The sequence below is a fragment of the Eucyclogobius newberryi genome, unplaced genomic scaffold, assembly GCF_026437365.1.
Source record: "Eucyclogobius newberryi isolate DKJ021-1_F unplaced genomic scaffold, fEucNew1.0.hap1 SCAF_17, whole genome shotgun sequence".
NCBI classification, from domain to species: domain Eukaryota; kingdom Metazoa; phylum Chordata; class Actinopteri; order Gobiiformes; family Gobiidae; genus Eucyclogobius; species Eucyclogobius newberryi.
This window is the reverse complement of record NW_027315801.1, coordinates 30,060,497-30,084,564: the sequence shown is the minus strand read 5'-3', so window position 1 is coordinate 30,084,564 and position 24,068 is coordinate 30,060,497. Positions and strand designations below refer to the sequence as shown.

At 44.2% G+C, this 24,068-nt stretch overlaps 2 protein-coding genes across 2 annotated transcripts in view; both read right to left on the bottom strand.

Moving 5' to 3' along the window:
- The window catches only part of cbx5 (chromobox homolog 5 (HP1 alpha homolog, Drosophila)), a 174,812-nt gene extending 172,989 nt beyond the window's left edge, over positions 1 to 1,823 (bottom strand). Inside the window, exon 1 of the mRNA XM_072449902.1 lies at positions 1,818 to 1,823. The gene's annotated coding sequence lies outside the window, so the exon portion shown is untranslated. The remainder of the gene's footprint in view (positions 1 to 1,817) is intronic.
- A 2,977-nt stretch (positions 1,824 to 4,800) lies between these two features.
- Positions 4,801 to 24,068, bottom strand: part of LOC140363371 (chemokine-like protein TAFA-2) — a 112,429-nt gene continuing 93,161 nt past the window's right edge. The window contains exons 3-5 of the mRNA XM_072449889.1: positions 14,505 to 14,654; positions 11,022 to 11,146; positions 4,801 to 5,630 (exon numbers count right to left, since the gene is read on the bottom strand). Coding sequence (XP_072305990.1) covers positions 5,619 to 5,630; positions 11,022 to 11,146; positions 14,505 to 14,654 — 287 coding nt within the window. The 3' untranslated portion in view covers positions 4,801 to 5,618. The remainder of the gene's footprint in view (positions 5,631 to 11,021; positions 11,147 to 14,504; positions 14,655 to 24,068) is intronic.

The following is a 24,068-nucleotide window of genomic DNA, read 5'->3' as shown; positions in this document are numbered from 1 at the left end:
AAGAAACGAGCAGTGGTACTGGCAATTTTCTGGCTTTATTCACACATACACCTTCCTTCTATATATCCTGGCATTTTACCAGGGAAATTGCCAGATCACTGAGTAGTGTAAAACAAATCAATGCTCTTTACATATACAAAAGACACATTTTAAAATATATAGTCGAGACAACGTTATACTCTCTATTGATGGTATCAGAATTAACCAAGTTGTTGAAAATATGTTTTTAGGAGTCATGTTTGATCAAACCCTGACCTGGAAATATCATATTGAACATGTTTGTAGAACAATGACGAGATCCATTGGTATTTTGAGTAAAGATATACGGTAACTACTTCTTGCATAACATGATTTGGCGTAATTCATGAAAGACATGTCTCAATTTCTTTTATTGATACAAAGACATTTTTAAGGATTTTGACTTCATCAAACACAAAGTCTTTATCTTCTCCTTTGTTCAGAAAATACATGATTTTGACAATATTTCTGTCTTCATGTAGAAGTAGTGCACATGTCCAATGATTTACCCAGAGCGCATGACAACCGTTTAATGTATTCTTTAGATGTTCAGGCCTATTCAACGTGACACTGCAGAGACTTCTATGTTCCCTTGTGCAGAACTACAACAAACCAAAGAACACTCAAGTACAGAGGACCGACCTTCTGGAATCATTCAGCTTCTACTCTTAAATCCATTTTCACACACACAATTTACATTTTTCCTTTTTAAAATTGTTGTATACATTTGCAATGTTTTTATTGTATGTGCAAATAAATCAAATGGAAAGGAAATGCAGGTAATTCAGATCTGGTTTAATTCACAGGTCATTTCCCAGGTAAGGCTACATGTGTGAACGGGGAGACAGACTTGATGTGGTCATCAAAATCTACCCTCAGTATTGCACCATGACAGTCTGAAATAGTTATTGAAAATGGTTTCTACGTGTTTCTCATCCAAATACTCGCCTTATTAGTTCAAAACATCAAAAGTGATATCCGTCTGTTTACTTTGATGGGAGGCGTGAATGTGAAATAGGATTTAATTGTATTTATTTTCTAGGAATGATGCATGCAAATTGTTGTTCAAGTGTTTTATTTTTTGCTTTAACGGTGGTGGTCGTTACAATGTAATCTAGTTTTCAGCACAAAAACGAGTGTAGTTACACTTGAAATCAATAGTTGCAAAGGGTTATCCAGTTGTTTAGTAAAACATTGTCAATCATGAACTACTCCTGTCCTATCAAGGTGTGTTGCATTGCAAAATAATTTAGGCAATTATATAAGCAGTGAGTAGAAATATGAATGCGGAATTTTCCTTTTGAAACATATGGATGAACTAAATGTTCGTTATTCCATGCTTGCAACAAAGTTTTTTTCTCTTCACTTTAACACAAAATCTTTCTGACTACTGCATCCAAAACATGCTGTACACCACATAATGCCTTCACTGCCTTTTAAAATGCTATCTTTAGACTGACTTCAGGCCATCTCACTATCTCACTGAATGACGATGGTTTTACATGGCACTCGCAGTACATGCCCCCCCCCCCCCCCCCCCTGTTACAGCCAACAGTGTTTTTTTACACTTGTGATCACCTGCACTGGCACAGACAGAAGTGGAATGAATCTACCATATTCATAGGTTTCAGTCACATGACTTATTTGTTGTCACTGCCATGTTGAAGACGTCACCACATGCTGGTGCCCATCTTCACTCTTAAGACAATCATGAAAAACACTGCATAGACTTGAACATGAAAAGTGTTGTTTTCTCAAGAAGTGATGGGCTTTGATCCTTATTTACAGCTGCGAATCACTAACACTTAAAAGCATTGACAACTTGCCACAACAAAGCTTTGTGGTCATTTCCATCCAAGCTTCCTCCACAAGCCCTCTGCACTGGACAAGCCCTCTGTACTGGACAAGCCCTCTGCACTGGACAAGTCCTCTGTACTGGACAAGTCCTCTGCACTGGACGAGCCCTCTGCACTGGACAAGTCCTCTGCACTGGACAAGCCCTCTGCACTGGACAAGTCCTCTGTACTGGACAAGTCATCTGTACTGGACAAGTCATCTGTACTGGACAAGCCCTCTGCACTGGACAAGCCCTCTGTACTGGACAAGCCCTCAGCACTGGACAAGCCCTCAGCACTGGACAAGCCCTCTGCACTGGACAAGCCCTCTGCACTGGACAAGCCCTCTGCACTGGACAAGTCATCTGCACTGGACAAACCCTCTGCATTGGACAAGTCCTCTGCACTGCACAAGTCCTCTGCACTGGACAAACCCTCTGTACTGGACAAGCGCTCTGCACTGGACAAGCCCTCTGCACTGGACATGCCCTCTGCACTGGACAAGCCCTCTGCACTGGACAAGCCCTCTGTACTGGACAAGCCCTCTGTACTGGACAAGCCTCTGCACTGGACACGCCCTCTGCACTGGACAAGCCCTCTGCACTGGACAAGTCCTCTGTACTGGACAAGTCCTCTGCACTGGACAAGCCCTCTGCACTGGACAAGTCCTCTGCAATGGACAAGCCCTCTGCACTGGACAAACCCTCTGCATTGGACAAGCCCTCTGCACTGGACAAGTCCTCTGCACTGGACAAACCCTCTGCATTGGACAAGTCCTCTGCACTGGACAAACCCTCTGTACTGGACAAGCCCTCTGCACTGGACAAGCCCTCTGCACTGGACAAGTCCTCTGCACTGGACACGCCCTCTGCACTGGACAAGCCCTCTGCACTGGACAAGCCCTCTGTACTGGACAAGCCCTCTGTACTGGACAAGCCTCTGCACTGGACACGCCCTCTGCACTGGACAAGCCCTCTGCACTGGACAAGCCCTCTGTACTGGACAAGCCCGCTGCACTGGACAAGCCCTCTGTGCAGGACAAGCCCTCTGCAATGGACAAGCCCTCTGCACTGGACAAACCCTTTGCATTGGACAAGCCCTCTGCACTGGACAAGTCCTCTGCACTGGACAAACCCTCTGCATTGGACAAGTCCTCTGCACTGGACAAACCCTCTGTACTGGACAAGCCCGCTGCACTGGACAAGCCCTCTGTGCAGGACAAGCCCTCTGCACTGGACAAGCCCTCTGTACTGGACAAGCCCTCTGTACTGGACAAGCCTCTGCACTGGACAAGCCCTCTGTACTGGACAAGGCCTCTGCACTGGACACGCCCTCTGCACTGGACAAGCCCTCTGCACTGGACAAGTCCTCTGCACTGGACACGCCCTCTGCACTGGACAAGCCCTCTGCACTGGACAAGCCCTCTGTACTGGACAAGCCCGCTGCACTGGACAAGCCCTCTGTGCAGGACAAGCCCTCTGCAATGGACAAGCCCTCTGCAGTGGACAAGCCCTCTGCACTGGACAAACCCTCTGCATTGGACAAGCCCTCTGCACTGGACAAGTCCTCTGCACTGGACAAACCCTCTGCATTGGACAAGTCCTCTGCACTGGACAAACCCTCTGTACTGGACAAGCCCTCTGCACTGGACAAGCCCTCTGCACTGGACAAGTCCTCTGCACTGGACAAGCCCTCTGCACTGGACAAGCCCTCTACACTGGACAAGCCCGCTGTACTGGACAAGTCCTCTGTACTGGACAAGTCCTCTGCACTGGACAAGCCCGCTGCACTGGACAAGCCCTTTGTGCAGGACAAGCCCTCTGCACTGGACAAGTCCTCTGCACTGGACAAGCCCTCTGCAGGACAAGCCCTCTGCACTGGACAAGCCCTCTGCACTGGACAAGCCCTCTGTAGTGGACAAGCCCTCTGCACTGGACAAGCCCTCTGTACTGGACAAGGCCTCTGCACTGGACACGCCCTCTGCACTGGACAAGCCCTCTGCACTGGACAAGCCCTCTGCACTGGACACGCCCTCTGCACTGGAGACGCCCTCTGCACTGGACAAGCCCTCTGCACTGGACACGCCCTCTGCACTGGACAAGCCCTCGAAGCTTTCAAGAGCATGGACTTTGTGACTGAAAATATAACACCCGGACAGTTGGAAATTAAGATTATTAAAACTGTCTGCAAGTAGGCTAACGTTAATTCCAGAATAGCTGTGCAATAATATGTAAACTAGCAATTATTACAATTACTGTGAAATTCATGTGCAATCCATGTGCCGTCGGGACACATATTCATGTGCAATTACTGTCGTGATCACATGCAATGGTGTTTATGTATTTATTTATTTCTATCTTTATTATTTTTCCCCTCCATCCCTTGTTGGGTAATGGGAGGTTTTGTCTATAGGAGTTTTTGTTTATAGGAGATCTTCTACTGAGAGTGTTTTTCAAACTTTCTATAAGTGATCTGTTCTTCTGTATCTACCTCTGTATCTTCCTGCGTTGCATCAATGAAATTTCCCCATGTGGGACAATAAAGGATTATCTTATCTTAATTGCCAGCGGCTAACTACCTGAAAAATCAGTGTTCTTTGCTCAGTTTCCATCAAATATGCAAATACTATTAATTCACAATTCGTAATAGAAATATTTTTCATCTTCTTCTCTAAGATAATGCAAAAAAGCTACCGGTACGTGCTTATTTATGCCTTTTTTATGATCTGTTTTGTTGGAAGAAGTCGATTTAATAAAGTATACAACATATATATTATGTTTAGTACAAGGGGATGTGGATTAAAGAATCACAGACATATTGAGTTTATAATATTTATTTATTAACCTTTATTCAGGTGAGAACCTCTTTTTCAAAGGTGACTTGAGTGTGTTTGGTGTCAGTAATTTAGATTTTCCAAGTCTGTACAAAGTACAACAAAAATGTGGTGTTGATTTGATAAAGGTTTTATTCATTTCATATAATACTGACACATGTACTCAATAGCGGTTAACAGGCGTTTAAAAACACAGATAAGAAACCAGAAGAGCATTCGTTTGTTTAGCCCCATTGATTCCGAGGACCATTTTTACACGTTTACATGTTTCAATATATCGTAACATCTACGTGGTATTAGTCTAAGATTTACCCCTGAAAGGATTTTGTCCCCAAAAAAAAGAAAGGAAAAAAAGAAAAGAAAATTACAACATGATCAATAAACTCTTCTTCGCTGTTACAAAAATGGTAGTTTGTCAGCCACAACAAAAACCTTGTATTATTTAATGAATTGGAAAACAAAAGTTTGAAATCAGAGAGACTTTTTGACAGCATGTGTCGCATGTGGCACAAATACATAATCGTTGTGTCATTCCGGCAACATGAAACAGCCATTTTGTGCACCTTTTTGGAGCGAGTATGGTGAAACCTTTTTTCTTAATTCCTTATACTTTCCATATGGACAAACTTGAAGAAAACAGCTTTTTGCCAGAAGATATCTTGCCTTCTAATCCAGGTTTGTTTTGAGCATCTTTCAAGTTGAAGAACAGAATTGTGGGTAACGGGGTCCTTAATGTCTGTGTAAAGATGGCGGTCAGTGTCAGAGTCCTGTCTCCGTGGCCACATCATCTTTGATGTCCTCAGAAAAATGAAACTATAACTGCCTCCATAAAGCAGTTAGTTTGAGTGCATTTTGTCCTGTTAACGATGGGTCCATTGTGCTGCGTATGTAACTCCACAGCTGTTTACGCCGTCTGATCCAGATGAGCAGGACTATCGGGTCACCTGAAATAGAAGATACAGAAATGGGTCAGTGGCATGCCAGAAATACTCCTCTAAAAGTTAGGTAGCAGTGTGAAAGAGTTGAGTATGGCAAATTAAGTAAAGGTCAGAGAAGAGAGAGACAGATTTTTGCCGTCAATAAATAATGTAGTGCAGTACTTTTTGGAAATGATATAAAACGATTCTTGTTGGTGAAGAGGCCCTATACAAGGTTCCTGTTACATTTGTGGGGGAAAGGCACTGTGAAAAAATGGCGTTTCACTCCAACTTTTGGCTACTGGTTCCAAACCACAGCGTTTCTTCTGTTGATCTAATCACACGCACGCTTATCGCACGCATCCATCACTCTCCATTCTCCCTCTTGCTCATTCACTCCCTGTTGGTTTATTTCAACAAATTAGGAGGCATTTTTCAGCGGGCCAACAATCGCACTGACACAAATGAATGTACGTCTGCCAATACTCCAGTTCGTACTGACTCAAGTTCTCCAAGAGCGTTCTTCTCTTTCAAGTCTTCACTGTTATTGCCGTGTTCCTCTCTCTGCAGAGCCAGATGCTCTCCTCTCCTCTTCAGGGACAGTGTCTTTTGCAGAACCCAGGTGGCAGCACACGGAGTGAAGGTGAGCCATCAGTGACAACACACAAAGCGGCCTTGGCTGGACGCTGCCAGTGGCCCCCCCTCCCTCTCTCTACTGTATGTAGCTGTAGATGGCTTCAGGCCACCTTCCCTGGGCCGGCTCCCACTGCCTTCAGGCATCTACCCCTGCGCTGATCAAACAGTCCATGAGCGTTTGTTGTTACGCCAGTTCACTGTACACATCACCAGAGTCCTAGCGTGCCCTGACAGGTGCGCACGCTTATTATACACGCCTGTAGGTGCTTTTTTTTTTGGTGTCCAATTAGAAAGCGGATTTAGGCAGTTAAGTCTCTGTTTACAAAGCACAGCAGTGTCACCACAGCGGGCCCTGTTAGGACGGCGAGTGCCACACATTTATATTGCTCAGTCTACGAGCTCTAACTGCTTTTGCTGCAGGCTGCTCATTTGGCCAAAAGGCAAATGTCCGCTCCACTCCAGCAGAAAGCACAAACTGCCTATGAGCAACGCTGGTCGCAAAGTGTCAATTATGGAGAGGCATTAGCTGAAAAGTCCGAGCACTCTTTGAATCACAAGTGTATGAATTACAAATATAACGAAGGTGAATTAATAAAGGTACAGAAAACTAAATGGTTAATGAGATGCTTTTCTGCAGCTTGCAACACTCTTGTTAGCGCTTAAAACAGTGCCATGAAAAGAATAGACTGGGCTTGTTCTGCCACCTGTAAATCTGGGTCTAATTGAAAATGTTGACCTATTGTTACTACTGCTACTAACAAACAGCTGCTGCACTGCTATTACTGTAGGACTGGGCAGTTACGGTAATCAAATCTGAATTTAAATCAACATTCATTCATGTCTAATCGTTGAGTATATGCTCATTTCTTTTTTCTTTTAATCGAGATTCACAGTCAAAACAAAATTGAATTTCAGCAATTTTTTTTCTGTTGCCACTGGTTTATGAAATCAATACTAAAAAACACAAAATATAGTAAAATAAAATAAAAAAAAATATTTTTATTCCCCCCACCACATCGTCCTGCCCTATAATTGTGCCTCACTTACTTCTATACCTCTTCACCCAAGCCTATGACCTCCCCTACCCCTAGCCTCCTCTACCCCATTGCCTACACTTCTACCCCCTGTTACATCCCCATCTTTTTCTCTCTACTTCTTCTGTCTTGTTCATTTTATCTGTATATTAATGTGTTCTGTACGTGTTGTCCCCCCTGTCTGTAAATACCCCCCCCTTTTTTATTATGTTCAGCGTCTTTGGGTCACTGAAAAGCGCTATATAAATAAAAGTTATTATTATTATATTATTATTATTCTAATATTAACACCACCACCTCACTCAAATAAACATTCTGACACAATGCAGTCCTTTGTGTGTATAACTGAAGGCTCATAGTAACAAGGCATTCTAAATCTAAGGATCTATAAGGTCAGTCAGCTCAAAAGGGTCACTGAGATCACCGCACTCCTCTTAAGGCCGAGTGTGGAAGCTGCAGTGGTCAATGTTTTGTCTCTTGACTCCGGTATGAAGCATGTGTCTCAGCAAATGTGCAACAGCTCGTGTGTTGGCAGGATATGTGTGCTCATCCATATGATATTATTTGGCATCGATCGGGCTGTTGTCTTGTCCCCTCCCTCGCTCCTCCTTCTGCCCTCCTACTCTGCTCCTTCCCTCAGCACAAGCCAAAACATCTTAACAATGTCTCTGAAGTCACACAAATGAACAGAGATCACAGTCTATTATAGAGGTGGGATATAAAAAGGTACGATCGCGATTGTTGTTTTGAAGCTAGAGGTGGACAATATATTGAAATTTAGCTCATATCTGGAATGTTGTTTTGAAGATATGCTAAATTTGAATATCGAGTGCCTTGTGTAGTAAAGACATGCTACAAAAAGAGCTGATTGAAAATAAAAACGTTTAAAAGTTATGTTGGAAAATTTCAAATGAGGGTATAAGGTGATATATCTGCACTTTTGTGATACATTTTGCAGACATTCCACATTTGTCTGATAATTGAACCTCAAATAAAACATTTTAAGACATGTTTTAATACATTTCTGTTGGATTGACAAAAAATAGATAAAGAGATACTATTTTTTGTCAATATCACCCACCCGTATTTGGAGCTATGCAAAGTTAGAATATCGAGAGTTTTGAGAGTTTTAAAAGGCTGCAGAAAAAGCTGATTAATAATTAAATAAAATCATGTAATCTTCTGAATAAGCATAGTATTTCGTCACTAGTTTAGTTCATTTTTCAATCATTGCATTTGCTTTTAAGAACATTTCTAATACTGTCATAACATCAACTGATAATCAAGGTTATAATGATAAAGATATAAATAAATGCCGCCCCCTCTAGTCCGTCACCAAAAATGAAATGAAAACCCAATGTTCTTTTCTCCTCCTCTTGCTACACCTCTGGGTTGGAGAAACCCTGCACAGCGGTGGCACAGTGGTTAGCGCTTTCAACTCGTAGCATGAAGGTCCAGGCCGCCCGGGACCTTTGTTAAATAAAAGGTCAATGAATAAATAAATAAAAAAACGTAATATCATCTCACGCATTCACAAGACATCATTTATAGTCAGCAAATCATACATGCATCACTGACTGAAATATGAAACACTACATTATAGTACAAATAAAAGTACTCATTTGTTTTTCCCTTCCAGCCATCAGCCTAAATCTAATCTCTTCACAAAGGATTTCCAAGATCAAATTAGAAAAACCATACTATTTCCTTTCAGTCAAACAAACAAACTAACAGATGCGTAAGTTTGGAGTCTGTTTTCAGTGCCTTCGCTCACTCACCTCTTTGCATTCCTGCCATCCATCACCACTGCTTCATTTTACTTTTAGTGTTCTTCCATGTCTCTCTCATCTCTCCCTCACTCTGTCATCAATTTCTATTTACGAGCAGGTCTTAATGGGATTATAAGAGAGCGTTCGATGCTATTGATCCGAATGCGTGCGCATCTTGACCTCAGCATACCACAGCAAGGGGAAAAACACCTTCTTTTTTATCATCCGACAAACACATCAGCCCACACATTCCCATAGTAGTACGACCGGGCAGACGGAGATCATTGATCAAAGAGGTGAATGTAAAAGACAGGAAATATTTTTGCTCCTTCAAACAGTCACAGTGGATGATAAAGCGTCTTTGATTCTTTTCACGCCGTTATAATGTTCATTTAAAAACCCAAAAGCTACAGATCAAATAAGAGGAGTATTCCGGGATTACATCAGCCTGATATCAGCTCTCCACTACATACTCCACAGCCACGTCTTCATTCTCTATGTACGTCTCTTTGGCTTCTGTGTGGGTGCAGGATCGGGCATGTTTCTCACTCTCACATTTAATCCACTCTAAGATAAGTCTGAAAAGAGTCCTTAATTGGGGCGGTACTTGCAAAAGGGTCAGTGTATTCATGTGTATATGCATTTTCTTTTCAGATTTCAGCATTGAAAATTACACATAATTGAGCTGTTGTAATAAAAAATGATAAAGAAGAGACATTTATAGTTTTAATGTTCAAGCTGTTTCCCCTGTAATACTTATAATTGTAACATACAGCATAAAAAGCAAGTAGTCCAGATCATCTTGTGACAGGAGCAAAAGTGGAAGTTGCGATGTCGAGATGTATTTGCAGAGAACAGGTCTCAGCCCAGACTCGAGGTGTGGCAAATTCAGGCTTGAGAAGTGAGTCCACCAGGAAGAAGCAGCCCAGGCTAAGAATGGGTCACTCAAACCAACTCGGCACAATACGAATGGTACAAATGAGGGCTATTTGGCCACAGATTTGTCATTGGTCAATCCTTCAGTCTCAGACACACATAAATCATCACTGCATTATGGCACAACTCCAATGAACACAACTGCGCAAAGATACAGTTAGGTATAACATCACTGGTCTGTCCTCTGTGCTCAGTCTCAAGTAAAACCCCTTGACTCTATGATTTAAAACGCTGGCTTTGTAAACACCTACAGCAAATTACAAGCCTAGATGGTCTTTAAAAGCTAATATATTTCCCCTTAATCTCTTTATAAAGATATTTTTAAGGTACAAATATATGCTTCTTTCACTTTGTCTCTGTGTGTCTCATATTTGACTTCAATTTTGCAGCTGGAGTCATTTAAAAGGAGACGTGTAAAGAAAGGAAAAGTTGGGTAAAGAACATATCATTTCAAAACTCTATTTTACCCATAATGACTCACTCTCGCCCGTCAGACCACACCCACGTGTCAATTATTTAAGTCCAAAACAAAGGTCTTCACCCCGGCATGAATTATACAGAGTGAGGCGGCTGAGCAAGGCTAGAAACTGAAGAGTACAGTGACAAACTCCATCCTTTGACAGACAGCTGAGAGACAAGCAGGTGCCGGAGGAGAAACACCAAAAAACACCTTGAGCACAATGAAAGGTCTATCTCGGGACGCTAATCCAAGTTTTGATAGACACAGATCGTGACCAAAACTAAACTAGCGCTAAAGCACAACCGAATCAGCCTAACCATGACAAAACCAGGGTGATTTTGCAAAGGCATATGCCAGGACTACCAAACCAGAACATAACTGTGAATGAGGAAAGCTGGAAATGTTTGGCTTTGTTCCTGTTGGCCTTATTTTTCTTTTGCTGTTTGATGTTTGCTCGTGAAAATCTGGATGGAAACAAGGAGGCAGGATGTGGGTTTCCTACAGGAGGGTCTAAGCCTATGGGAGCGCTACACGTTTACAGCATCAAAGTGGTTGAAACAAAACATGTGTGAATGAGACTGACCTTGGTGGTCTTGACTTTGTTGCCCGTGCTGCAGCTCCAGCCTGTGAGGTCAGGGAGAGCCTTGCACTCCTCTCCCTCCATACACGGCTGCATTTGACACCACCACTTCTGGGCTACAATGGAGGCTGCGGGAAGAAGATGAGACCAGATTAGAACGTTGCTATTAACAAAGACTAACCCAGATTGGACTAAACCGCAAGGACGTTTAAACCGGTTCCAAGACTTTTGAGAGCCTCGTTTTCACATTTATTTTAACAGATTCTTTCCGCAAAGCCAATGCGTCCCCCGAACACGCACTCATTGAACTTTCTCTCGCAGAACCAAAATCGCAATTGTTGTAAACCCGGCTCGAATTGAAACATTGTCCACTGTGAGCGGTTATGTTTACTGATGAAATGACTCTGCATCATCATGTAGAGTCCTGGAGGAAATGGGTCCATACGTCTCCAAATCTACATATCTATGGATCAAGTGAAGCGAGCACATTTGATCGGTTTCTGGTAATGTGTTTTGACACCTTTCAACACGTTTCACTTAGGCACTTACAGACATCGCAGTGGCATAATGCGGTGTGTCACATCCCTTGTATTTTGCATATATTTCACTGTTACCCTGCATAGAAATCATCCTATGGGCGTTTCAGCCTGAAAGATGGGGACATTACGAGTTGTGAGCATATGGATTGCACTTGGGAGCTGGAGCTAGATTCTGAACGCATCATTAAATGCTTCTTTAGGCTTTTTTTTTATTTAAGCTGTAATGTAACGGCACAAGTGAGGCGCACAGCGTGCAAATTTGAGTACAGTAAGCTCGTAAATGCAATTTTGTCCACCGCATAATCTTTTCTTTTGAAACATTACCTTTTTTCTAGTACTCAACTTGTCTCCAAATGTATTGTGTACTTGATAAAGTGTTAGCCCTCTTGTCTGTGGGTCTGCATGTTCTTCTTTTGGTCAATTTTGCCAACTCAAATTGTGATTTCGATTCGATTATGTGATATTGTCCCGCGGCGTCATATGAATCGGCTGTAAATTAGTTCAGTCATGAGTGAATATCTCTGTCGGACCCTGTCATGGCTTTATATTATGAATCAATGTGTTGTTGTGTAGTGTTGTGTATCCTTTGATTTGTTTTACCTACAAAGTCTGTGAATGCCCCAGTATCTTACACCACTCAAGCATATCAAAATAAAACCATATGTTACAGCTAACATGCTTTTATGGCAGTGCAATCCCTCAGTTTGGAAGTAAAAACGTAGCCCCGATGACAACCTTTTGAAGCTCATATATACAGCATATTTATATACTGTATACTGCATATTTTAATACAAATTGATCATCATTATGGAGTCCTGAAACCTTTCCAAGCAGGTTCATAGCTCCACTTTGAGGTTGGCCTGGTCAATCGACTGCTGTTGTCGTACAGTAAGTGACCATACTGGCACTGTTGTTGCTGTACTGTCATTTGAGCATATTTGAATCTCCCTGCAGCACCACACTCTCTCTGGCGGCCCCTGAAACGCCATCAACTAATGTTCTCTCTCTATTAATTGGATATTTTCATCTTTATTGGGTTGCAAGGACTCCAGCTTCAATTCCCAAACAGAATTCATGAGCATGATCCTGTTTGGAGAGTTCCCTTGTGGCAGACTCATTCTCTTTAATAAATCATCAGGATATCATAGACAGGCAAGTGAACACATGTGACGGGAAGTTTGGTTTGGTTTTACGTTGAAAATACGTTGTACTCTGATGAAATAGGTTGTATGCTGTGACTGGGTTCATCTTGCACTGTGCAGGCTGTACATACACCTGCGTCAAAAGGTCACATTCTCAAGTGTGGTTTAAGAAAGTGGGAGTTAACTACAGGTCCCTGTGTAACACTTTTCAGACATGTCTGTACATTTGTGTATGAAATTGTCTCCTTGTGCAAGTAAAAAGCTTCCTGGCTCAACTTCAGTGACTCGGTTTTCTTTTCTAATTTAAGATGTTTCTGTAAAAAAGGAGGCTGCGACTGCACTCAAACCACAAAACCTATGTAGAATGTACTCAATGTATTATTATTACTTACCCCTACTAAAAGAACTATTTCAACTTTTGTTCACTATGCGGCTGTTCATTATTCTATACCATTACTAGTCTTACTATAACTCTGTCTAGTAAAAGTTTAAAAGTTTAAGTCAAATACTTCTATATACAAGTATTTGAGAAAAGGTAAAATAAATAAACAATTTCAAGTAGTCGTACCTTTGCAAAAGTGTACATTATATTCTCATTTATAAATCTTAAAACACTTTAAAACTGCTCTCTCACTCATTTTGGGCTGCACTCACCTCTGATTGGTCTCACACGCACTCTTTAAAATTATTTGTATTTTTAATATACTATTTGTATGGTATAATTGCATATTATGAAACCAACCCTTAAAATCAATACAAATAAATCTTGCTAGATTTGTTTTACTGTGATTGTGTCTCTCCTCAGTGGGAGGGTGTGACCATGTGACCATCAGAAAACACGCCAAAGGGATTTTTGGGCTTTATTGGTAACTGCTGTCAGAGGCAGCGCGGAACAAAGCTCATTTATGTGTAAAAAGTCAAGCAAACATTTCGCCAAACAAAATAAACTGTTATTTTTTATGGTCATGAATTGAATGAAAGTAAAAAGATAGAAACAACTTTTTGGCAGATTATCCTATTTACCCTCAGGATCCAGGTTCTCATCAAAACTACTGAAGAGCTCATTCTAACGTTGTTGTCAAAACCATTACAGAGGCTGATCACAACAACCCCCATTTCTGCCTTCACAGTTGATTTGTGTCGCATTTACCAGAGAAATATAAACCAAGAAGTGTGCTTGTGAAACCATTTGTGACTATATTAATGTGCCACAGTTGAAAAATATGAAACCATATTTTTCACAAACCTTTCAAGAACATTAGTAAATACGGCTTTAATTTTTAATTGCCCTATTTTGAATCCTTTATCTTGGATATTTCTGATACTTCTTGTGTTTGGTCCTGTGGGAGGGATAAAAGTTGTCTTATCTTATCTTTTGCGTGGGGAGCACAATGAATACAGATATTACAGATTTACTCTGACCAAAACTTTTAATGCAAAAAAGAAAATGTATTCATTATTTTTCTTATATAATACTACTACCATATAACTATATAATACTACTAATCTTAAATTTCACTTAAATAATATGCAGATTATAAAATGAAAGAGCTCATTAGTCATCTTTTTGAACTCTCGCCTCATTGATTCCTGCAATGTTTTCAGTCCTATTTGTCTTTTCCCCTTGAAAACAGCCATATTTGTTTCGATATGGATGGTCCTTGTGTGTTCCTGATTGGCTAATCCATCTGTTAACCACACCCATCTAAACCTGTGGTGATGAATGTTGTGACTGGACTGATATCGATCTGCGTAAAAAATAAAGAAAAATATCATTCTTGAGTTTCCAGGCCAGTGGTACATACCATCGACACACGAAGGCATGGCATGAGTGGTCCCGGCGACTTGTCCAGGGAAGCAGGAGCACTTGACGGTCTGAGATCGCTCCTCGATCTTGTTCTTGTTGCAACAGCGATGGGCTGCGATCACCTCACAGGTCCCGGCCTTCACATGCACTGAAAAATGAAAGACACGACCCATTATGATCACCATCGCAAAATAACGTGACTGCATTAAATATCACAACATACATTTAAAACTTAATGATGATTGCAATGATTTGCTGCAATCAAAAATACCCCATTAATCAATACAGATAATTTCATTTGTCAATGGCATCTACCTTCTGTTTGTCTTTTACTTCACCAGGAATAAACCCAGGAACATATACAGAAATCTGAGACATGATTTCTGTGCCAATTTTGTGTCTTTTGTTTATTAATATAATTTAATTTTAACTATAGCTTTAACTATAGATAACACTACAGGCTGTATTCATGTAAAAACCCTTTAACCAGGAAAGTCCCATTGAGACGTCCTGGCTCCAGAGTGCCACCACTCTGGAGCCAGGACGTCTCAATGGAACTATTGTACATGTTTTACCTGAGCACTCAGAGGAAACCTACGCAGACACAGGCAGAACATGCAAACTCCACACAGAAAGGCCGCACGCTGCCCGGGAGTCGAACCCAGGACCTTCGTGCTGTAGGTATGTATAGATTCTATTCCTACTTAAGAACAAATCTGGCGAAGACTAAAGGAAAACAAATCTTTTTGTTTTAAAGATTTAAAACCCACCCACCAAGGACAGACCTTAAAAACAGCAATAACTTCATGAATCCTGCTTGTATAGTGAGTGCATGATGAACATTCCAAATAATAAATCATTTATTGCACGCATGGAGCAGTGTATATGTTTTCAGCCTAACAATGCGCTTGTTGAAGTTGGTGTGATTTCCATTTCAAAGACATCCACCCACAATGCAACAAAGAGTGCACGGCACGTAACAATGAAAGTAAAGCAGCCAACAATGAGTGCGCAGTGTTGGAAGATTATTTAAAAGTGAAGAGAGCAGAACTCGGGTCCCTGCATGAATCACGTAAATAGACTAAGAGTGAGATTTGAAAAGTTCTTAATTTGCTCTGTTAATGAGAAAAAGACAAAGCCGCAGCCTGCAAAGCCCAATCCAATTAATATCTGTGCACAAAGCAAATTTATTACATCGCCCCCTGTGTTTGTCTGAACTCATTCACTTATGTTTTCCAATTGTCTTTACACTCCACAGGTGGAACCTATCTTTAAACATATGCTCTACAAATATAGAGCACGTATAGTGCTTTTATCACAATGAAGCAACTTGAATTGAGGCCTGGTACAATAAGATTAAAAGAAAATGAAGAGAAATCAGTGCATATATCCATGATATATGCACTGATATATACATATATATCCATCCATCCATGATATATATATGATGGAGCTGAAGAACAGCAGGAGCACCTGTTGTTTGGCCCTGAATGACCTGAGCCAACACAGATAAAGTGTGATGTTTCCATGCTAATTGTGAGTCGATCATAACACCCACATATTTATGACATAATTAACTGTGGGAACTGAAGATATGGGTTTCTTCTTCTGTTTTATTTGGTGTTTCTTTCCAGAGGATTCATTTTGCTCCATGCCACAGCCTTGTCCACGCCCTGTTGGTGCAACCCAGGACAGTCTGAATAATCAGCAGTGTCAGCAAAACGGTATCATCTGAATACTGTCACACAATCTGGACTAAGCCACATTTACACTCTTGATTTCTCATCTTATCTTGGCATTTCAAGAATGTCTGAAATAGTGTTATAGTTGCAGATTTTTTGCATTTTCAAACACCACTTGAAATTAGCAATGTCCCTGAACAGTTTCATTTCCACTGCGTTGACAATACTAAGGGCACAGCTCGGGCGATGCATCACATTTTTGTCCATAACAGTGAGAGTAGAAGACATTGACTCAGCAGTGCGATGAGCTCTGACCACACTGGGCTTTATTACATGTTTAAATGTTAATATATGTGGTTAATATCCTCCATTTGGACACATGGTTAAAGATAGATGAGCTCTACTAAGAGGATGACTGAGTGATGACTTAATCCGCTTTGATGCTTTCATGCTAATGTATTTTCAATTAACACTGTTTGGAATTATATTTGGGTCCAAAATAAATTACATTTTTTTCCTGACCTTTACTAAAAATCTCCCTATTTGTTTCGAAATCTCACATTAATATGTAATAAAAGTTGTGTTACTAGCTCACACTACACATTATATGTTAGATCCAACTTATTGATTTATATGAAGGAAATTACATCACAAACAGGAAATTACAGGAATTTATTATAGTTTCTATTATGGTCCTGTCAAACTCAATGTGGGTTTCCACGTCGTCTGTGCTGCTTTTTGGATTTAGAGGATCTTTTAGAGGATTTTTAGGTAATTATATTGCATCATTATACAAATGTAACATGTTCCAAGGATTGATAACTCCTTAAATACGGGACTGTCACTAAATGTGTCTATGGCTTAGAGGATTCATTGTGCAGGGACATATACCCAGACTCCAATAAACTTAGACAAAGACTATGATGACTTAATGTGAACATACAGAATAAGCTTATGCTTTCAAAGAATTATTTGCCAATTGAAAGCGACTTGCAGACCATCACACGTTTACTTGGCAGTGGTTTTCATCAAAAAGGTTTCCATTGAATTACTTGGCAACACCCGTTTCCCTTTTCCACCTACGCATACTATCTTTACACTATCTGAATGCCAAAAGCACGTTCTTGGCACATTCCTCCACAAAACGACTGTGTATGCCTGTCGGAACGAGACACGCTTCTGCTGACCCTCACGGGCACGTCCTGCTGTGTTCAATGCAAACGGCTGTCCAACTGTCTACCTACCTCTTCTTATCCCACAAACGACTCTGGACTCACAATGTTGTTCTGCCCCACCACCCATTTTCTACAATACCGCCTCATCATCCTCATGGTCCATCTTAGCTCGTTTTCTACTATTTTATAAATGACCACTTTTGGGCCAATTTCTCTTAGCCACTCCAGCAGCCCATTTTCCCCGTGCTTTCTCCAGCACTTACCTCAGCGCAGAGGAGCCAGCAGGGGACCAGGCTATTATGCTCTAGCACAATTCTATAGGTGAGATTTCTTACACTTTCTATAATGCGTTTCCTCCCATCTCTTTGGCTGACATGTGCACTTGTTATCCATGTCAATTCTTAACATTTATCAGTTGCCTGTTAACCCTCTTTACTAAAATGACGCGCTTGTGACAGGACAACAAACGGACACACGGCTGCTCTCTGCACAGGTTTGGGAGCGTGTGTGTTGTGGATTCAGTGCATACAGAGATGGCCCTCTTGCTCCCAGCAGGGGAATCCTTTCAAATGTCATTTCAGCCACGAGCTCCTATCTCTCTCTCTCTATTGCTCTTCCTCTCTTTACAAGCTGCACACATAGATACAGTATAAATTAGTGCCCAGTGGAGAAACAAAACTAATGTCATAAACATGAGGCCAATCCAATCTGTTTGTGACTCAACTTGCTTGCATGAAGGTATAAGGACTAAAGACAGAGACTATAACCACAGACCAAAACCAGAACATTAATTCCGTTTGATTTATGTAACGCACAAAATCTCAACAGCAGTTGCCACGGTTGGCGTTCCAGAATTGTAGATTTAACCAACAGAAGGTTATTTCATCAAACAATGAAAAAATGAAAAGCTGATTAAACGATGTTCACGGATATTTGACCTTCCTTCTCGGCAAGGAAATGCTCCAAAAACTCTGTGGGAAAAAGTAGAAACCTCCGGGAGAAGCAAGTGAAGGAGAGATCCAGCCCCCACGGACGCTCAGGCTGCAGATGATGGAGGCAAATGAATACAACACGAGCGCATAATGCAAAACTCTTTTTTACATATAGGTTTGGATCGAGATAATCTGGTTAAAATGGTTCAGAATAAGCAGAAGGCACCATGGAGGAGTGATGACTTGCTCAGGGCACAGAAAAGGGAACGTCTGATGAAAGGCAGAGCCCGAAACGTCACTGTGGTGAGAACAAAATAAATGTCTCTGTGGAGATAATCGAGTTGTGCGAATCATCTCTTTTCTTCATTATGACTGTGTTTCTGTGATCCTGCACACTCATCTTCAGGACGGATGTGCGTCTTTCTCCTCTCGCACAGAAAAAGGAACGCCACTGGGCTGAGCAAAAATGACAAATCATCAAAGTCCGAGGATCATGATGAAATGCGTTAAATATAAACAGATCAACAAACTCTCCAGCTCAGTTGCCATTGTGACTTAATTGCAGTATTCAAGTCATTAAAAACACCATCAATTCAACAAATAATAACCCTAAAGCCACTTAGACACTTGTAGCTGACTCTCGTTGCACCTGAAACTGACAAAACTGTCCAATAAATCATCATTCCGAGTTCATGTAGATGCTGCTTCGATGTGTGAAAGTACATTTTAACCACCTCTCTCCACCAGCCACATCTGGATCCCAGCTTGAGTCTTAAATAAACTCCAGTGTCCAGCTAACCTTGACTTTAAGGTGAGTAATACCTCATCTGTCATCTGTCATCTTGTACCTAAGGGGGCCTTTTTATGTAAGATGTTTATTGTTCTTCCGCTTCAGCAAATTTCACCCATTTTGTACCAATTTGCCTATAAGTATATCATCTTCGACATGAAGCAGAGCATCCGGATCGATCAGTAAACAACTGTTTTACCATCTGCCTGGGTCCTGTTTTTATTGTCTGACACGCACTTAAATTCAATGTGTTGCATTTTAGATTTCTAAAGCCTGAGTTGCACATAGGTTTATGTATTTATTTGGTCGGGACAGTGCATTCATTCTTACAACACACTCTCATTCAAATACCAGCAAACTGTTGTACATGTTTTTTAGTGGTAGGGAAAGGAAACTTACGCAGACACGGGGAGAACATGCAAACTCAGAAAGGCCCCGCACCGGAATTGAACCCAGGCCCTCCTTCCTGAGCTCACCGCTGCATTTCCGTGTCACCTACCGTGCACTCACTTGCTCACATAGTTAACATTTTACTTAAATCCAGAATTTTCCCAAAAGCTTTGAAAACTGCAGTCATTCAGCCTCTACTAAAAAAATCCACAGCACTGAACTCGCCTTGATATTTCCAGACTCCACATATCAAGGTGACAAATTACGTCCGTCTAAAGCAGGAGTGTCCAAACTGTGGCCCGGGGGCCAAAAGCGGCCCGCAGACCATTTTTTTGGGCCCTCAGGCTTCCTGCTAAGTTGGCCCAAACAACAAAAAGTAGTATGTTTTACTGTAAAATTGGAAAAATTCAAATGTGTCTGTTATACCAACTGATATTAATGTTCCAAGTATTATTAAAGGTGTGGAAGTGCATGTCAAATGCATGGCAGGTTGTCTGTGGCCCTCTGCTCCCAATAAGTTTCAAAATGCGCCCTCCGGGGGAAAAAAGTTTGAACACCCCTGGTCTAAAGTAATACTGGCATGGGCAAAGTCTCTATCTTAGTCGACATGATCTCAGTGCTGGTTTTGACAGTGTCGATCAAGGGATCCTCTGGTCTGGAGGACTGAAAGATTGTTGACTGTGTCTCAGATCACACGGCCTGGATCAGTCCTGGGACCTGTTCTGTTCAAGCTATTCATGCAGCTGTTTGGTCAGTTGATACGCAGCAGTGGTGTGTCAGCTCACAACTGACACAAGGTGAATATCGACCAGTGGATCTACTCTGTCACTGCATCCAACAGATCAGTTTGTGGATGCAACAACTTTCTCCAGTTGAACTCAGACAAGACTGAAATCATCGTCTTTGGCACAGAAATAAAGAGAAAGTGTTAGCGGTCACCTCCAGAGTCTCGCTCAAAAACCTACAAATCAAGTTAGAAATCTGGGGGTAAGAATGGACTCAGACTTTAACTTTAACAGCCTCATCAAATCAATAACATCAGCTGCTTTTTACCATCTACCAAAATCTAAAATTTAGTGTCTAAACCCGATTTGGAGAGACTTATCCATGCGTTTGTCTCCAGTAGATTAGACTACTGTAACGGCTCACTGGCCTCTCCAAACGAGCTGTAAAACAGCTGCAGAACGCTGCTGCTCAGGTCCTGAGCAGCAGCTCTGGTGCCCAGAGTCAGGACTAAATATGGACCGGCCTCCTGCTGGTGTCCAGAGTCAGGACTAAACATGGACTGGCCTCCTGCTGGTGCCAGAGTCAGGACTAAACATGGACCGGCCTCCTGCTGGGGCCAGAGTCAGGACTAAACATGGACCGGCCTCCTGCTGGGGCCAGAGTCAGGACTAAATATGGACCGGCCTCCTGCTGGTGTCCAGAGTCAGGACTAAACATGGACTGGCCTCCTGCTGGTGCCAGAGTCAGGACTAAACATGGACCGGCCTCCTGCTGGGGCCAGAGTCAGGACTAAACATGGACCGGCCTCCTGCTGGTGCCAGAGTCAGGACTAAACATGGACCGGCCTCCTGCTGGTGCCTGAGTCAGGACTGAACATGGACCGGCCTCCTGCTGGTGCCAGAGTCAGGACTGAACATGGACCGGCCTCCTGCTGGTGCCAGAGTCAGGACTAAACATGGACCGGCCTCCTGCTGGTGCCAGAGTCAGGACTGAACATGGACCGGCCTCCTGCTGGTGCCAGAGTCAGGACTAAACATGGACCGGCCTCCTGCTGGTGCCCAGAGTCAGGACTAAACATGGACCGGCCTCCTGCTGGTGCCCAGAGTCAGGACTAAACATGGACCGGCCTCCTGCTGGTGCCCAGAGTCAGGACTAAACATGGACCGGCCTCCTGCTGGTGCCCAGAGTCAGGACTAAACATGGACCGGCCTCCTGCTGGTGCCGAGAGTCAGGACTAAACATGGACCGGCCTCCTGCTGGTGCCAGAGTCAGGACTGAACATGGACCGGCCTCCTGCTGGTGCCGAGAGTCAGGACTAAACATGGACCGGCCTCCTGCTGGTGCCCAGAGTCAGGACTAAACATGGACCAGCCTCCTGCTGGTGCCAGAGTCAGGACTGAACATGGACCGGCCTCCTGCTGGTGCCCAGAGTCAGGACTAAACATGGACCGGCCTCCTGCTGGTGCCAGAGTCAGGACTAAACATGGACCGGCCTCCTGCTGGTGCCCAGAGTCAGGACTAAACAAGGACCGGCCTCCTGCTGGTGCCCAGAGTCAGGACTAAACATGGACCGGCCTCCTGCTGGTGCCAGAGTCAGGACTAAACATGGACCGGCCTCCTGCTGGTGCCAGAGTCAGGACTGAACATGGACCGGCCTCCTGCTGGTGCCAGAGTCAGGACTGAACATGGACCGGCCTCCTGCTGGTGCCAGAGTCAGGACTGAACATGGACCGGCCTCCTGCTGGTGCCAGAGTCAGGACTGAACATGGACCGGCCTCCTGCTGGTGCCCAGAGTCAGGACTAAACATGGACCGGCCTCCTGCTGGTGCCAGAGTCAGGACTAAACATGGACCGGCCTCCTGCTGGTGCCCAGAGTCAGGACTAAACATGGACCGGCCTCCTGCTGGTGCCCAGAGTCAGGACTAAACATGGACCGGCCTCCTGCTGGTGCCAGAGTCAGGACTGAACATGGACCGGCCTCCTGCTGGTGCCAGAGTCAGGACTGAACATGGACCGGCCTCCTGCTGGTGCCAGAGTCAGGACTGAACATGGACCGGCCTCCTGCTGGTGCCAGAGTCAGGACTGAACATGGACCGGCCTCCTGCTGGTGCCAGAGTCAGGACTGAACATGGACCGGCCTCCTGCTGGTGCCAGAGTCAGGACTAAACATGGACCGGCCTCCTGCTGGTGCCGAGAGTCAGGACTAAACATGGACCGGCCTCCTGCTGGTGCCAGAGTCAGGACTGAACATGGACCGGCCTCCTGCTGGTGCCGAGAGTCAGGACTAAACATGGACCGGCCTCCTGCTGGTGCCCAGAGTCAGGACTAAACATGGACCGGCCTCCTGCTGGTGCCAGAGTCAGGACTGAACATGGACCGGCCTCCTGCTGGTGCCCAGAGTCAGGACTAAATATGGACCGGCCTCCTGCTGGTGTCCAGAGTCAGGACTAAACATGGACTGGCCTCCTGCTGGTGCCAGAGTCAGGACTAAACATGGACCGGCCTCCTGCTGGGGCCAGAGTCAGGACTAAACATGGACCGGCCTCCTGCTGGTGCCAGAGTCAGGACTAAACATGGACCGGCCTCCTGCTGGTGCCTGAGTCAGGACTGAACATGGACCGGCCTCCTGCTGGTGCCAGAGTCAGGACTGAACATGGACCGGCCTCCTGCTGGTGCCAGAGTCAGGACTAAACATGGACCGGCCTCCTGCTGGTGCCAGAGTCAGGACTGAACATGGACCGGCCTCCTGCTGGTGCCAGAGTCAGGACTAAACATGGACCGGCCTCCTGCTGGTGCCCAGAGTCAGGACTAAACATGGACCGGCCTCCTGCTGGTGCCCAGAGTCAGGACTAAACATGGACCGGCCTCCTGCTGGTGCCCAGAGTCAGGACTAAACATGGACCGGCCTCCTGCTGGTGCCCAGAGTCAGGACTAAACATGGACCGGCCTCCTGCTGGTGCCGAGAGTCAGGACTAAACATGGACCGGCCTCCTGCTGGTGCCAGAGTCAGGACTGAACATGGACCGGCCTCCTGCTGGTGCCGAGAGTCAGGACTAAACATGGACCGGCCTCCTGCTGGTGCCCAGAGTCAGGACTAAACATGGACCGGCCTCCTGCTGGTGCCAGAGTCAGGACTGAACATGGACCGGCCTCCTGCTGGTGCCCAGAGTCAGGACTAAACATGGACCGGCCTCCTGCTGGTGCCAGAGTCAGGACTAAACATGGACCGGCCTCCTGCTGGTGCCCAGAGTCAGGACTAAACATGGACCGGCCTCCTGCTGGTGCCCAGAGTCAGGACTGAACATGGACCGGCCTCCTGCTGGTGCCAGAGTCAGGACTGAACATGGACCGGCCTCCTGCTGGTGCCCAGAGTCAGGACTAAACATGGACCGGCCTCCTGCTGGTGCCAGAGTCAGGACTAAACATGGACCGGCCTCCTGCTGGTGCCCAGAGTCAGGACTAAACATGGACCGGCCTCCTGCTGGTGCCCAGAGTCAGGACTAAACATGGACCGGCCTCCTGCTGGTGCCAGAGTCAGGACTGAACATGGACCGGCCTCCTGCTGGTGCCAGAGTCAGGACTGAACATGGACCGGCCTCCTGCTGGTGCCAGAGTCAGGACTGAACATGGACCGGCCTCCTGCTGGTGCCAGAGTCAGGACTGAACATGGACCGGCCTCCTGCTGGTGCCAGAGTCAGGACTGAACATGGACCGGCCTCCTGCTGGTGCCAGAGTCAGGACTAAACATGGACCGGCCTCCTGCTGGTGCCGAGAGTCAGGACTAAACATGGACCGGCCTCCTGCTGGTGCCAGAGTCAGGACTGAACATGGACCGGCCTCCTGCTGGTGCCGAGAGTCAGGACTAAA